General features: G+C 39.5%; 1 protein-coding gene across 23 annotated transcripts in view; it reads right to left on the bottom strand.

Moving 5' to 3' along the window:
* The window catches only part of AFDN (afadin, adherens junction formation factor), a 219,471-nt gene that overhangs the window by 41,788 nt on the left and 159,728 nt on the right, over nucleotides 1-17,955 (bottom strand). For all 23 annotated transcript variants that reach the window (XM_075126862.1, XM_048843986.2, XM_075126868.1 and 20 more), the window contains 2 exons: nucleotides 17,663-17,766; nucleotides 13,728-13,814 (listed from right to left, as the gene is read on the bottom strand). In XM_075126862.1, the coding sequence (XP_074982963.1) occupies nucleotides 13,728-13,814; nucleotides 17,663-17,766 (191 nt within the window). The remainder of the gene's footprint in view (nucleotides 1-13,727; nucleotides 13,815-17,662; nucleotides 17,767-17,955) is intronic.

Below are 17,955 nucleotides of genomic sequence, written 5' to 3'. Positions count from 1 at the left end.
AGGGATACAAAATAATCTGTGTAACTAGAACATTTAACAAACCAATATAACTTCCGCTCCATGATAAAAGAGTCCAGGCTTGATAGCTATATTTTTACTCCACTCTTCCCACTGCCCCCCGAAACAGTAGTATTCACTGGTGTCATCAAGACTAATTCTCATTTTCTAGTCTCTGTAAGCTTATACAGAAGATCAGAAGTTTTATAAACATCCTTAAAGGCAGGTTTATGCAATAGGATCAGTCTCAGCTTGACTTGTCTGGCAAGCAGTAAATCTACAAGTATTTAAATAAGCTACATTTATAAGCATTCTAAGAGTACACCAGTTTACTAAACTACTCCAGCTGGTTTACATATGCAACTCACTATGAAGTATAAAGGAAAGGCTTCTGAAAAACCAAACACCCACATTCCCCAAAAGTTATATGATTTCACAGGTCAGCCTTAGTCAAGAAAGAGCATGTAAATCTGCTTATCTACATACAGAACATGTTGTGACCCTGACATTTTTAAATTTGCCATCAGTTCAGGAGAATGGGGGAAACCAACTCAGTAACTACTGATTATACATTTACAATGAGGACAAAAACATCTCCTCCATTTGAAGGTCAAAAACTCTTTGGCAGAGGAAGTTCAGTCCCCCCAGTCCAATTTCAACTTTGGAAATCTATCATCATTAGACAAAATACTCTAAACCACACTCCATATAATCTCCAAACATAAATGAGGTGAACCAGCTTGCTGTATGCAGAACGGCTTCCTTTAATTGTGGTTACAGCTGCTTTGTTTCATGTGGTGCTCTTCAAAAAAAAAAAAAAAAAAACCAACCCAACATACTGATTTTTTAAACTGACTCATGCTCCACATATGCAAACTCTTCCCCCACCTTGAAAAAAACCAGAAACATTTTAGGAATTGGAGAAAGTACAGTTGTAAGCAAAAAACCCTCCTCCAGTAAAACTGAGAGGTATTCAAACACTGCCACCAAACAACGTCACCAGCTGGAAGAGACACACAATGCACCTGAATGACAATGACCATACTTTTGTTAAAATACTAAGTAATGTGGGGTTGGAAGACAAATTCAAAACACCTTAAGAGCTAGAAAAATGCCACAGTTCATACATGCGTAATTTCTTAAAGTTCAAAAGCATCCAATGAATCTGCTGAGTCATATTCAGTGTTTACAATCCCAAAGAGAAGTGAATAAAAACCAGGGCTAAATCAGTGCAAGTTCTGTCACTGACTTTAATGAAACCATGATTTCACACTAGGTATTTGTTAATTTGTTATTAAAAAAATGTCCAGTGAAAACACTACAGGCTCAAGCACAAAACAGTAAGTTAACTGGACTTCACCTACAGTTTCGTAAGACTTGCTTCTCAAAGTAGATAGAAAGGAAAAGAAGAACCTTTACATCTCTAAAAAAATTATGCTTTTCTTCTATTAAAAACAGTATCAAACATATCTTATTTTCCTTCATTCTTAGCTTCCTTTTTACCTGGTTTTGGTTTCCATCTGATTTAACTGCCTTGCTATTAATTCTAATATGTTCGGCAGATGTTATTGGCAGGTGATATCTACTGATCTAGACAAAAGTACAGTGATTTGGGTGCCAAATCATCTTTGTCTCAGCACTAAATCGCACCCATCTAAAAATCAATCTCTTCCAAATCTCTTTATTGATGAAAAATACCACTATTTCTCCCTAATTGCTAAGGAATCTGGATTTCAGAAATTGAAATTGAGTATGCAATGGGCTTTTTACCTCCTTGAATTTTACTCCTACTTTAAAAGACATGGGAGAAAAAAGAAAATGAGGAGGAAAATACTTCAGTCGACTAAATCTTTTCTAAACCTTCATGAAAAACCCTCTTTAACATGGCAGTCCCCACAAGGTTCAGATATGTTATTCAGTATTCTCCAGCTTTTGCAACAGAAATCTAAAATTTAGATCTGCATGGAACCCTTCACTTACCTCAAATTATGAGCTTTCAAAATATCAATTATTCGTTGACACTCTGAGCTTAAAGTTTACTAACTGAGGACTTTACTTTTAACACACACTTTCAAGTACTATTCAGATCTGTAAAGCACCGAGATATTTGGAGTCAAGCCATTTACCAGAAATGATACTACTTCTGATTCAGTGACACTATTCCCTTGTGTGTCAGTACTGAACTGAACTAATGGTTGGTGGTGCTGCCTTGCGGGTAAGACTAATTGGGCAGGACCTCTGTTGTACAATCCAAATATTCCAGTGCTGTTTTTTCAAGAGATAGGTTTTAGCCGCTGGTGTTGAAACTGAACATGAGATAATTACATTCTACCTATCTCAATTCAAGTGGACAGTTTCAGATGGACGGAGTTTAAAATCACATGTAATGTTGCTGAGTCCTGCTAAACAGCTAACAATTTCCAGACCAGTTGAGACTACTTTTCAGTGGTGACAGAAGCTATTTCTTTATGAATAATTTTTGTAGATCTTATGTAATATACTTTGAGATCCTCGAGAATGAGAAAAATCACAATCAGGATGCTACAGTATTACTATTAGCAGTGTTATTCCAGTGGCATTGGTCCCAGGATATTCGAGATACAATGGACCAACTTCCGTTGGGGACAGAGACAAGCTTTTGATCTTACACAGAGCTCTTCTTCAGATCTGGGAAACTCAGTGTCACAGCTAAATACATGAATGAAACAGATAAGCAGTTAACACACGTTGCAAGGTGAAGGTGGGCAGTTAACACCTTTACCGTCATAGGATAAAGGAGTGTTAGTGAGTTATAGACTGTTGTAATGAGCCATAAATCCAGTATCTTTATTAAGTCAATGATTTTTGGTGTCTAACAGAGTTATGAATTTAGGTTCTCAGGCTCATCTTTTGAAGGTGTTGTGCCGGTTTCCTTTGACGACAAGGACTGAGAGATAAGATATAGAGTGATCATTTTGTGAAAAGTGTTCGCCCACAGGTGACACGGTGTTTCTGTTTTTTGTAATTTTTCTGTGTACGTTCATTTGAGAATATAGTAATTGTCTGGATTCACGCACGTTGTTGTTGGGGCATTTAGTGCATTGGATGAGGTACACTACAAGTTGTAATAGGCATGTGCAGGACCCCATGGATCTTGATAGCTCCAATAAAGTTGTCCAAAAGAAGCTGGTCCAATTAAACCCACCTTCTCTGTATTGTTTACTGTGCGTAGCCAAAAGGCCTTAAGCTGATCACGCATGGTAGATGGAATACCAGTTAAACCTTCTACACTTACTATGCCCCCTTCCCCTCTAGCTTAATCAACAGGAAAAACCATTGAATATTGTTTCTATTGCACAATAAATTGAGCAGGTTCCCCACACACCTATCCTTCTGTACTTACAACAGATGTAATCTGTTTGTGACTGTCTTAATGAAAAAATAGAACACCCTAAATAGACTGTGATCCTTGGACTCTCCTTTGTGGTTTTCCTCCTTCCAACATGCTGCCGTCTTTGGAGTGGGGAGGAAAGGAAGCAATCATAATGAAATAAAATATTTTGTGTATGTTAGGAAGCGCCTGAATACTTAGCTATTATGGCACAGGTAGAATTAGCATATCCACCCGGTTTTGCAAGGAGCTTAGCTCTAGGGAGAAGTGCTTTCCCAGCAGACGACATTAAAACAAACATCTGGGTGACCCATTTGCAATATATAGTCGAAACCTGCATTGAGTGAAATCTTACTTGTCCACCTGAATCAGATCTGTGGCTAGGGGTACCAGGGGTCTGATTTTCAGTGGGAACACCCGGTCAAAAAGGGACCCTGGCAGTTCTGATCAGCACTGCTGACTGGGCAATGCAGCACTAAGGCAGGCTAGTCCCTCCCTACCTGTCCTGGCTGGCACCGCACCTCAGAAGTGGCCAGCAGGTCTGGCTTCTAGGCAGGGGGCAGGGCCACAGGGCTCTGTGTGCTGCCCCCACTCCGAGCACCGGCTCCGCACTCCCATTGGCCAGGGGGGCGGTGCCTGCAGGTGAGAGCAGCCCATGGAACCTCCTGTCGTCCCCCCTCCCCACCTAGGACCCAGATCTGCTGGCTACTTCCAGGGTGCACACGGCATGGTGCCAAGACGAGCAGGCAGCCTGCCTTAGTTCCCCATGCTGTGCTGCTGACCAGGAGCCACCCAAGGTAAGCCCACACCCCAATCGTGAGCCCCAACCCTATGCCCCAGCCCTAAGCCCCCTCTCGCACCCTGAAACCCTCATTTCTGGCCTCACCCTGGAGCCCGCACCCCCAGCCCCAGATGAGTGAAAGTGAGTGAGGGTGGGGGACAGAAAGCCACCAAAGGAGAGGGAATGTAGTGAGCAGGGACGGGCCCTCGGAGAAGGGGCGGGGCAGGGCCAGAGTGTTTGGTTTTGAGCAACTAGAAAGTTGGCAACCCTATCTGTGGCTTCAGATAAAGGAGAGAGCGAGCGAGCGCGCGCGCGTGCAGCCAGGGTGCCATAAGCTTATAAGACAAAGAAACAGGAAGAAGAAGAAGCTACCTATCATGGAACTTCCCTCAGTACCAGAAGCTACAAAAAACACTGAAAATGATGAGTTGGCAGGAAGCAAGTCACTTACCACCATGTTAATTGCTTATTTGTATGTCCCATGGCATGAGCTAAACTGGCAGCTTCCATAATTGCTTACTTCTAGGAGACAGAGGCATGAAAAAACAAAAACCCTGTGGTGATAATTCTAATGAAATGCTCTCAGTCCTAAGAGGTTATTAAGAAGCACAGGTAGTTGAGATGCCTGATTTGAAACAATATTAGGCACCAGAAAAACCCCTCTTTGCTCAATAACATCAAATAATGCACAAGATGTCCTTTAGGCATGTAAACTAACGTTCAGACTGATCAAGTATAAGTCCATTCACGTCCACAGAATGCCAAAACACTAGAATTCTACCAGAAGAGAAGCTTGTATGTCAACAATGAAATAATGAACTGTACAAAAGTATACCAATGCTTTGTTGTTTGCTAACTCATGGTAAACATACTCATACATATTTGTCAGCATATACTGGTGAAGTTCAAATCCTAAAAGTACTATTGGTGACAGAAGAATCGGATTTTCAAGTTTTTTTTTAGTAAGTCAGTTAATTCTGGATTGCCTAACAAACAAGTTCTCTATGCCACACGTAAAATATCAGAAAGAAATTCCTGATTTGCATAGATATCCCACAATATATTCAAAATTCCTGATATTAAAATCAATCCCATTTCAGCCCCTTTTTACACCACCAACTTATACCGATGTAAATTGGGCTAAAGAACCAGTAACTGTTAGTACAACTGATCATTCATACAATTAATACATTTTAGACTAGAAAATAACTTATCCCACATTCTAATTAATTCATCCTTAAAAAAAACCAAAGTTACATAACAATCAAAATAATCTTTTAGAAAGGCAATGCCTTTTTCTAGTGTCGAATGGCAAAATCTGTCATGTTCAGATTTGGAAATGTTTGTAATTTTTTCAAAAAGCCTGTATCTCATCAGCTGATTACTTTATTTCAGTAAATTCAATGGAAATACTTTACCCAATTACCATATTTTTACAGAAAAAATACACTTATTTGTGTTTTGAAAGAAATGTTTTTCCTGGGTCAGTTTTGTTGACTAACTTTTTCCCTTGTGGTTGTAACAAATGACTAATTTTAATAAATGGAAGAGAAAGGTCCCATATCCTTCAAAGTACAAAAACATAATACGTTTAAGTCAGTCTTCACACACTGGTTGTGTTCATTAATCAGCAGCTTCTTGTAAACCATTTCTGTTCTACTGTGCTCACAGAAGACAGTGAAACCCTACCTTGTTTTGTACAGTATCAATCTACATTTCTCCACTCTGTAAATATACCTTAAATTCAATAAATAGTTTGAGTCACTGGAGCACATTTTGTAGGTCTGTTATTCTATTCACAGACCAGGTCCACAAAATATTAAAATCTCTTACAAGTACTGTTTAGGATGTCAATTTTAATTATTCTTACAACACTTTATAAATGGTAAACAGGGACATTTAGAGGAATCTGGATTAAAGCCAATTAATATGACAAGCAGGCATATCATAAGTCATGCTATTCATGCTCTTTTAAAGTAAAACAGTAGCAGTCAGTGGTGTTACTTAAACAGTAAAAAGCTAAAAACTGTCACTACCACAAGTCTTTCTTTTGAGAAGTGCTTAAAAAGAAAGGACTTAGAATTAAAGTATAGGGTTTTTTTCCCCCTTCTAATGTTTGAAAAGTTAGCCACTACCCCAACTGTGTAACTGCATGCTACATTAAATAGCTGCTACCAGAACAAATACCTACAGACAGGTTTAAACAAGCAAGAGTACAAGAAAAAGTTCAGGTATAACATTTAAAACTTTACAGCAAAACAGTTCCAAATAGAACCCTGAACAAACTTACCATGGATTCTGTTCTTCCAACAACAGAAAACCACATTTTGATCTCTGGGACTATAGATCCTTAAAAAAAACCCAGCAACAAACAATTCTCCACTTCTCTCTCAGCCCTCAACAGAAATCAACACGACAGTCTGCTAGATTTTCCAAGACACCCATCAAGATAATTCTGAGCTGGATGCTATGACACTGTATGGCATTTATCAACACTAGCTATAACCAATACAATATTCAGACTCTTACGTAATCACTTATGCAGCTCTGACTTTCATTTACTTTAGGAGCTTTATTAAACTTTGAAAACTGCTAGAAAAACAAAAAGGGACCTCTTGTTCAAAAGACAAAAAACCTCCAAATTAAACAGGAAGTAATGTGCTGGCCCACAGATGGGTAAGAAGTCACATGCTAAGCCCCCCCACCCTCCCCAAAGTGATATATTTTTAAAGTAAACTGCACGCACATACTGCTTCCAAATCATCTGGATTTCATAAAATGTAACCGCAATGTGGTTGAGAGTCAAGCAGCTTTTAACATCACAACATCTTTCAGGGTTAGAGCAACCAAATTCTGCACACAACCGCAAAAATCAGTACTGCCACTGATGCCCAACCACTCCCATCTCCCTAAAACTCAGTGCCCCTGTGATGCTATTCGAGGCACAATTACAAAAGGCTTTAGTACAGAAAAACATGCAACATTACAATAGTGGTGGAGCAGCAGTTGGACTTTCTGGATAACAACACTGGACAACCTGTATAATTTAATCTTTTTAAACAGAATACAAGTATTCATAGTTTTAAAAGATGTTGCAAGGTATTTTTTTCTAACTCTTAAAATCATTTTAATAACCTCTTATAAGCTCAAAACAGGTGTTTCATTACTAACATTTGTTTTCATTCATTGCACATGCACACTTGTTTGTTACATGGGTTCTCAAAAGCTGTGTTGACAAACATACCACTCATTTATAATGTAAAATTACATAAATTGAAGGGTGGGGCCAATTTTGAATCATATTTATAACTATTTTTGTGTGTATTACAAACTGAACTCCACCATAAGGACAAGGGGAAGGGGGGGAAGAAATGCAGAGTGAAAAGGATTTCATTTTCTTCACCAATCTGAGAATCTTCCCACTTCCCTCTCTTCTCCAAAAATGCCTGTGACTTTGCATTACAGTCATCTTCTGACTGGCAAATGTTGACCAGACAGGAGTCCCTTCGGAGCTGATCAGTTTCACTTAATAACTGAGAGAGATCAGTGTTGAGATGGCACAACACTCCATTCCTCCTTTATGAATCATAGAATATCAGGGTTGGAAGGGACCTCAGGATGTCATCTAGTCCAACACCCTGCTCAAAGCAGGACCAACTCCAACTAAATCATTCTAGCCAGGGCTTTGTCAAGCCGGGCCTTAAAAACCTCTTAAAAAAAAGGATGGAGATTCCACCACGTCCCTAGGTAACCCATTCCAGTGCTTCACCACCCTCCTAGTGAAATAGGAAAAACTATTATCCAGCCTACACCTCCCAAACTGCAACTTGAGACCATTGCTCCTTGTTCTGTCATCTGCCACCACTGAGAACAGCCTAGCTCCATCCTCTATGGAATCCCCCTTCAGGTAATTGAAGGTTGCTATCAGATCCCCCCTCACTCTTCTCGTCTGCAAACTTCTTCTCAAAGAAGCATGGGCTGGAAGAATGGACTCTAAGGTGGATAGAAAGCTGGCTAGATCAAGCTCAGCGGGTAGTGATCAATGGCTCCATGTCTAGTTGGCAGCTGGTATCAAGCGGAGTGCCCCAAGGGTCAGTCCTGGAGCCAGTTTTGTTTAATATCTTCAATAATGATCTGGAGGATGGTGTGGATTGCACCCTCAGCAAGTTTGCAGATGACACTAAACTGGGAGGAGAGGTAGATACGCTGGAGGGTAGGGATAGGATGCAGAGGGACCTAAACAAATTAGAGGATTGGGCCAAAAGAAATCTGATGAGGTTCAACAAGGACAAGTGCAGAGTCCTGCACTTAGGATGGAAGAATCCCATGTACTGCTACAGACTCGGGACCAAGTGGCTAGGCAGCAGTTCCGCAGAAAAGGACCTACGGGTTACAGTGGACGAGAAGCTGGATATAAGTCAACAGTGCCCCCTTGCTGCCAAGAAGGCTAACAGCATTTTGGGCTGTATAAGTAGGAGCATTGCTAGCAGATCGAGGGACGTGATCATTCCCCTCTATTTGACATTGGTGAGGCCTCATCTGTAGTACTGTGTCCAGTTTTGCGCCCCACACTACAAGAAGGATGTGGAAAAGTTGGAAAGAGTCCAACGGAGAGCAACAAATAAATTGGTTAGTCTCTAAGGTGCCACAAGTACTCCTTTTCTTTTTGCGAATACAGACCAACACGGCTGTTCCTCTGAAACCAAAAATAATTAGGGCGCTGGAGCACATGATTTATGAGGAGAGGCTGAGGGAACTGGGATTATTTAGTCTGCAGAAGAGAAGAATGAGGGGGGATTTGATAGCTGCTTTCAACTACCTGAAAGGGGGTTCCAAAGAGGATGGATCTAGATTGTTCTCAGTGGTACCAGATGACAGAACAAGAAGTAATGGTCTCAAGTTGCAGTGGGGGAGGTTTAGGTTGGATATTAGGAAAATCTTTTTCAATTCGAAGGTGGTGAATCGCTGGAATGGGTTACCTAGGGAGGTGGTGGAATCTCCTTCCTAAGAGGTTTTTAAGGTGAGGCTTGACAAAGCCCTGGCTGGGATGATTTAGTTGGGGAGCTTTGAGCAGGGAGCTGACCTAGATGACGTCCTGAGGTCCCTTCCAACCCTGATATTCTCTGATTCTAAATCGTGCGCCCCAGCCCCCTAATAATTTTCGTTGCCCTCCCCAATTTGTCTACATCGTTTCTGCAGTGGGGGGCCCAAAACTGGACGCGACACTCCAGATGTGGCCTCTCTACTGCTAAATAAATTGGAATAATCACTTCCCTCAATCTGCTGGCAATGCTCCTACTAATGCAGCCCAACATGCCGTTAGCCTTCTTGGCAACAAGGGCACACTGTTGATTCATATCCAGCTTCTCGTCCACTGTAATCCCAGGTCCTTTTCTGCAGAACTGCCGCTTAGCCAGTCGATCCCCAGCCTGTAACAGAACATGGGATTCTTCCGTCTTAAGTGCAGAACTCCGCACTTGACCTTAGAATCATAGAATATCAGGGTTGGAAGGGACCTCAGGAGGTCATCTAGTCCAACCCCCTGCTCAAAGCAGGACCGATCCCCAATTAAATCATCCCAGCCAGGGCTTTGTCAAGCCTGACCTTAAAAACCTCTAAGGAAGGAGATTCAACCACCTCCCTAGGTAACGCATTCCAGTGTTTCACCACCCTCCTAGTGAAAAAGTTTTTCCTAATTTCCAACCTAAATCTCCCCCACTGCAACTTGAGACCATTACTCCTTGTTCTGTCATCTGCTACCACTGAGAACAGTCTGGAGCCATCCTCTTTGGAACCCCCTTTCAGGTAGTTGAAAGCAGCTATCAAATCCCCCCTCATTCTTCTTTTCCGTAGACTAAACATCCCCAGTTCCCTCAGCCTCTCCTCATAACTCATGTGTTCCAGTCCCTAATCATTTTTGTTGCCCTCCGTTGGGCTCTTTCCAATTTTTCCACATTCTTCTTGTAGTGTGGGGCCCAAAACTGGACACAGTACTCCAGATGAGGCCTCACCAGTGTCGAATAGAGGGGAATGATCACGTCCCTCAATCTGCTGGCAATGCCGCTACTTATACATCCCAAAATGCCATTGGCCTTCTTGGCAACAATGGCATACTGTTGACTCATATCCAGCTTCTCGTCCACTGTAACCCGTAGGTCCTTTTCTGCAGAACTGCTGCCAAGCCATTTGGTCCCTAGTCTGTAGCGGTGCATTGGATTCTTCCGTCCTAAGTGCAGGACTCTGCACTTGTCCTTGTTGAACTTCATCAGATTTCTTTTGGCCCAATCCTCCAATTTGTCTAGGTCCCTCTGTATCCTATCCCTACCCTCCAACGTATTTACCTCTCCTCCCAGTTTAGTGTCATCTGCAAACTTGCTGAGGGTGCAATCCACACCATCCTCCAGATCATTTATGAAGATATTGAAGAAAACCGGCCCCAGGACCGACCTCTGGGGCACGCCGCTTGGTACCAGCTGCCAACTAGACATGGAGCCATTGATCACTACCCGTTGAGCCTGACAATCTAGCCAGCTTTCTATCCACCCTATAGTCCATTCATCCAGCCCATACTTCTTTAACTTGCTGGCAAGAATACCGTGGGAACCCATATCAAAAACTTGCTAAAGTCAAAGAATATCGCATCTACCACTTTTTCCATATCCAGAGCCAGTTATCTCATCATAGAAGGCAATCAGGTTGGTCAGGCATGACTTGCCCTTGGTGAATGCATGTTGACTGTTCCTGATCACCTTCCTCTCCTCCAACTGCTTCAAAATGGATTCCTTGAGGACCTGCTCCATGATTTTTCCAGTGACTGTGGTGAAGCTGAGCAGACTGTAGTGCCCTGGATTCTCCTCCTTCCCTTTTTTAAAGATAGGCAATATATTTGCCTTTTTCCAATCGTCCAGGTTTATTGGAAATTAAATGAAATGAGTACAGTTCTTTTGTCACTGAAGTCAGAGACAGATCTATATTCATAATTTAAACTTTAGCACTGGAAGTATAAAAGTATCTCCAGCCGAGTAAACTGATACTTGTATTATTTGTAACACTGCCATCTACTGAGCAATCATTGTAATTTTCAGGTTTTATTGCCTTTTTTGAAGCACTCCTGTCATCTAAGGGCCCAAGAGTTCCAGCTGCAGCACAGAGAGAGGCCTTCATTTCTTACAATAAAATAGAATTTTACATTACTATTATTTGAAAGTCAATGCTTTTCCAATTTTGAAGAGAAATACTGCAAAAACAATTTGCAAAATGTTAACAATGGTGTGCGAGTGCAACCGACAAATTAATTCCACTCTGACACATGCGGTTTAAGTCTTTTTGGATAGTCCATACTTTTAAGAACTTCATTTCACAGCATAATGATTTTTTAGACCTGGCAAATTTCAACAAATATAATCTCTCTCTCCCTCCTCGTTTTCTGCAGGGGAAAAAACAACGAACAAAAACAAAACAAAACTGCATTCTCCCCTCATTCCAGAATTTCAATTTCTGTACCAATGCAAAATATATGACTGAAATCCACTGGAAAAACCAAGAGTCAATAGATAAGGAAAGTAACAAAAAATGAGAAAGTATATTCACTGTTACAGCTTCTCAAATACCATTTACATAATTTCAATTGCTCTTTTCTACACAACTTTGGAAATTGCACTGCCTGTACACTTTTTTGCACCTTTTATTACTTTTATGATAATACAGGAAAACTGAAAAAACAGCTCTCTCTAATAAGCAATTCTCTGTTCTAAGCAACCACTTGAAAAATATCTCCATTCTATTTCTAGGACCATTTGATTCAGCTTTCAACGAAAGACCATCTCTTTTATGCAACCAATATTCTACTGGTTTCTTAAGTAGTCACATAACAGATTTCACTATTTACTTTGCTATTTCAAATACGCATTAGCTGGGCAAAAAAAAAAGGAGACAGAACATCTGCTTCTTACTAGTTTTTCACACAGGTGAGAATAATTTTTTTAACCTCAACTTTTTAAAACTTATTTCGACACCACGCAGTAGCCCAGTTGTGTACTGCTGCTATAAATTAGGAGTATGCTGTCAGTGAAAACTGTGTACCCAACAGGGAAGTCAGTTCCAATGGAAACAGCAATTTTCCTCATCTCATATCCCTGCTCCTCCTTACATGAGAAAGTTTTTTCACGCTAAATTAGGACTTCTCATCAATTTAATAAACCAGTTCCACTTCCATATCGAGCAAACACTAAACTGAAATTCAGTTGGCAGTCAGAAGTCTGATGTGCAGATAAATTGGGGTACTCTCAATACTCATGTACTATTAGTCTTTCAGACTACTACTGCACTAACATGTCAATAGCACAAAATTAAAATTTTTAGTCTCTAATTTCTCAGATTTTGATATTATTTTCTTGTAGTCCAAGATGCTAGTTAGGTGTATACTCCTTAACCCTCCCAACCCCCGATGGCAGGAACAGAACATTAAAAATAAATACAAAATAATCAAAACTCCACCACCCCTCAAGCAGAAACACATTCTGAAATATGCAAAATTTCAGCTAAAAGAAAAATCTTTACAAGTACTCAGTCATGTCTGACAGCTTAAAAGCCGTCAGATAATAGCATCTTTAGGATGTAAACTCGTTGGGACAGTAACTTAAGTGTTTTGACATAGGTCATCTACTACACAGCAAAAAGACATTGTCTCTTCATGTGTTTGTTCATGGCCTACTCATGATTGGGGCTTTTGGGCACCACAGTTATATAAATTATTAATAAATAAATCACACTAAAAGCTGAAAATCAAGAGAATGTTGTGTCTGCTACATAAAGCCCATATAATAGACAGACCTAGCCAATAGGTAGAGCCCTCCATCTGGTGGCTGGAGTAATATGTGCATTCTTTATGTTACCACAGCCAAGACGGATCTATAGCCAGTACCCCTTATAAGGCCAACCTCCTCTTGGCCCAGCTACTCTGCATATAGTATTTTATAGATCAATAAGATGAAACAAATATTAAAATCACATAGGCACCTAATTTCAGTTCACTACACAGTAGATAGAAACTTCCATTTACATACTAGAATCATTTTTTTAACAACTCATTTTTAAATTTTAATGCATATAAAAATATAACACTTCCATAAAAACTGGCATTTATTACTCCTTATCATAAAGAGTTTCTACTACTTTTTTTAGCAGTGAATCAGTTTTCATTATCTTTTCATACTCAGATCAAAACCTAAATATCCAAATACAAAGGGTTGATAGCATCAATATTTAACTTAAAAAAATACAAGTATGAATGTAATATATTAACAATTAGTGTGATATGGTCAATATTAAGAGCGCCAAATTACAAAATTAAATCAAAAAATTCATTATAGGACACAATTTCAATATTAAAATTTTCTGATTTAAATTGTTGTTTCTCTTACTTTGTTCAGATTCTGTGTATTTTATAGACCAGCATTTCATAGCCAGGATCTAGCAGGCTAAATATGGTATGCAACACAGACTTTCCCAGGACATGTTTAAGGAAATGTTAAAGTAAAAAGTGTTGCTTGATGATTTTACTGCAATATGTTTTCATACCTTAGCAGCCACAATGCTTAGGCCCATTCCATTTTGTTTCTTTAATGTTACTGTGATGATTTCAGGTTCTTTCCTCAAAGGCTGAGCCTATCAAATAGGGGGGAGGGAGGGAAACAAACACGTAAGTTTGCATTAACAGCAAAACTGAGTATGAAGATTTCTGCATAAAATAGTCTAAATCAATAAAATAAACAATAATGAATGATTGGATGGAATACCTGTTGACATACAAAAGCTCATTTTACAAATCATTTTCACTTTAACACCTGTGACTCTTGATTAGTATTAGTTTAGACAGAGGTTATCAGCATTACATCTGTGCTCAGATCACTGCCAAAGGAAAGGCCAAAGTCTACCTAAAAATTTACTGAGGTCTAAGAGATCTACAATTCTAAAATCATTTAACAAAAATAAAAGCTGAAAACTAGTTAAATCATTTTATGATAACTGTGCTCTTTGAACCTTGTTTCAGTTTTTTTAAACCCAACCTCTAGAAAACAAAATTAATGTGCAAAAATACTGGGGCAATAAATATTTTAAGAGCAGATTAAAACCTTTTAATACTTCACAAAAAAGCAAGCAAGACATTTAAGTTTGAAAAAAATCACCAGTGAATATTTGCAGTAGGTAATTTTCATGGTATTCTCTTATGGTGCCAATACCCTGTTAGGTAATGTAGGTGACACTACAATCTTAAGTATATGAAGCCCATAGTAGTGTCCAAATGAAGCAAAACTCTCTCACTGCGAGTTTCATAAGACAAAAGTTACACAATTTAAAAAAATGAAACACCATTGTGGCAAAGTTAAATTTTTTTTTTTAAAAGCAAGGAAATGCTCAGCGAAGTCTACCCCAGCACTCTTGTGCCAAAGACTGTGGCAAAACAGGAGCCTGCTCCCATTTTATTTAATAGGAGTTTTTCCATTGATTTAAATTGGAACACAATCAGGTTTCAAGTCAATTAAAAACCCACTGGAGAAATGACAGATTTCTCCAAAAACACTATGTAGAGGAAAAAGTCACAAGACCCAGGGAACATATAAAACATATTTGTCACTGCTTCCATCTTTCAGCTCCTTTGCAAAGGGTTAGAAACTAAGTCAATGTAAAGCAAATCTTCAGAAGTATTTATTTTTAAAATTTTACAGACTACCCACCAGGAGTAAAACTCAATTTTAACTCTCAAAACAATCGGTGGCTCAAAAAGAAGTCGTCTTTTTTGGTATTCCATCCATCACCTGCTCTAGAACCAAATTATCCACTTCATTATGGATTTCACAAAGTAAAATTATTTTTAAAAAAGCAACTTAAAAATGGCACTTACTCATGAGATCTACTGTATGTAATTCAGGGTGATATTAGCTTACATTAGTGACAAATGGACAATGTGTTACTTGATTACTTCCTTTTTGTGACTGGTCTCTAACTAGTCCAAGACTTCTGGGATATTGACCCTCCGTTTCCAAATACTGGAGGCAGTTCAGGTTTGTTCACTTCTTAACTGTAATGTCTTATACTATATTCCACTATTTACTGGAAGACATTTTTAATTTTTGGCTTGGCTAGACAGGTTGTCCCAAAGAGCATGAATACGATAAGACTTGGATGAGCCTGCATTTATGGCATTATTTAATGAGGAGGCCTGAGGTGTCATGGTCAGAGATCTAATCCCAAAGAGCTGAAACACTTTGTTTCCTTTGGCTGTTATTCCTTTTTGTCCACACTCCTGTATAGTCTGAGATGGTGGAATGCCTGCATGAGGCCAGAAGAGCCATTTATCTTGTAGGAGCATCCAATGTGTTTTACGATTTATCACTGAGTAGCCAATCAATCAGATTCAAAGTATTAGAAACTGGAATACATAAGCAAACTCTATCCCATCTATTCAGATGATGGAGAGTAGACCCTTGCAATAGCTCCATTAGCGTTAACTGTGTCATGAAGAGATATACCATCTAATAACTGGTACAGACAAATCCCCAGACAAGCCATCTAATCTATTATCATTATTTGTGAACACTCCTGGAGGAGTAAGTGAGACCAAAGTGTAACATTTTGTATTAACGACAACAACTGCTATGGATGAACTGAAGACTTGGCTGATGAAAGTGTCATATTATAAGTCTCTGACAGGTCCACTGATATGAGGTAGTTTCCTGGAGAGATTACAGAGACAAAGGAAGACAGTCTCCATCCTGACTTTTGTTTTCTTCATCAACTCCTTTAGCCTTTTGAGTGTACACAGCAGAGACTCCTCCAGAGCTTTTTCTTACTATGAGGAATATGGAGTAGAACCTTGTTACCTTTTCTTAAGGGACAAGTTCTACTGCCCTTAGCTCTAGGGCATACAAGATTTCCTTCAGGATGAGTTGATACTTTTTATCACTGCTTGAGGTGAGGAGATGAAAAAATGGTGTGGAAGAATCTGAAGCCCAAGAGAATACCTCAGCTCCACTACCTCTTGTACCCACTTTTCTGATGCCTATTAGCACCAGATGTCTTAAATGAGACATGCCCTCAAGTCTATTTTAGGACCAAGGCAGGATGGGTCTCAGTAACAGTGACTGTCTGAATTGGAAGGAGATTTTTTTCTTTACTAACAACTTAAATTTGGCATGGTTCTAAGGGGCTATGCTTCTTTATGCTATTGCAACCAGGATATTGTGGTTTTAAAAAAAAAAAATTCCCAGCGAGGCTCCTAAAGGCAGTTTGAAAATCCTGTCTAATGATGATTTCTACCATCCTGTCTGTAGGGTCTTCTGAGAAAGAATCCCTCTTAGCAGGAATTGCCATTTCCTTTGCCAGGAATGCCACTGTTGCATCAGCTTTAGAAAGGATGAAGAAAAAACCTTTGGGTTTAGGATTTCTTGAGTCCCCATCTCTCAATTTGGCAGACACTTTATCATTCCATCCTAATGATTTCTTCGAAGCAGCTGAGTAGGGGGATGGCACGTTCTGCTTTAATTCTGGTTTTCTTGATTTCATCATATTATATTTTTGGTAAACTAATGCAATTATAACAATATCAAAATATTTAGGCTATGACACAAACCTCTCACTGAAGTAGTACTGGTCTTTTACAAAAAAGTAAAATAAGTGTTTTTCAGACTGAGTCTTGTTGCCCAAGAGAGCTCCAACAAGCAAAACAAAAATGAAAATGGAAAAAAACCAAAACCCAAGAATACATTTCCCTGAAGATTTGGCAAAAACAGATGTGCTAGATTATTGAATATTCAATATTAATATTTAGTTGCTGGCTGCTGGTTTACACAGCCCAAAGCAGAAAAGAATACCCAAGTAAACAAACAGGTTGCCCTGTATACACAAATTTAAAATATACTTTCAAAATGAATCGTTTAATAGTATTTTTGAGGGAAATTCCTTTGCCTTCTGCTCCCCATTGAAAAATTGTTTACTTTATGATAGGCATGCTATGACAAAGATAGGGAAACGCTGATATAAGCTGATCTTGAAACATTTCTACAAATTGTTATTTTTCTTTGCTAAGCGTATGTCTTCACTACCTGCCGAATCGGCAGGTAGCGATCAATCTATCGGGGATCGATTTATTGCGCCTTGTCTAGACATGATAAATCAATCCCCGAATCGAACCCTGTACTCCATCTCAGCAGGAGGAGTAAGCGGAGTCGACGGGGGAGCTGCCGCAGTCGACTCACCGCCGTGAGGACGGCCAGGTAAGTCGAACTAATATACACAACGTCAGCTATGCTATTCGCGTAGCTGAAGTTGAAGTATCTTCGTTTGAAACCCCCTCACCCCCACAGTGTAGCCCAGGCCTAAGAAGCCAAATAATAAACAGCAATTAAATCTATTCTTTGGAATAAGGATAAAAACTGAGTACGCACAAAATATAGTTCACTGCAGGTTAATATTTATAGACTCTTGCTCTGAATTACCCCAAAATGAATACCTACTAGCTCAGCATTCTCGCGTAACAGGTGACTTTCATAGTCTGCACCTTCAAAATACATTGTCCAAGTGCCTGGTGAACGTGGGTGAGGTGTCAGCCTGCAAAACCCTAGAGGGGAAAAAAGCACAAGTGAACGTGTGCCACTCAAAGAATTAGTTGGTGAAACACAGCTAAAAGTAACAGTTTTGCTGGTGCATTAATACCATACAGCAATATTTATCCTTATCTGTTTAAAAGTTTTGAATTGTGTATGCTGAACAAAAGATTACAGGCATGTAAGAATTACACACTGTCACA

The sequence above is a fragment of the Caretta caretta genome, chromosome 3 (assembly GCF_965140235.1).
Source record: "Caretta caretta isolate rCarCar2 chromosome 3, rCarCar1.hap1, whole genome shotgun sequence".
Taxonomy (NCBI): domain Eukaryota; kingdom Metazoa; phylum Chordata; order Testudines; family Cheloniidae; genus Caretta; species Caretta caretta.
This window is presented reverse-complemented; position numbering and strand designations above follow the sequence as displayed.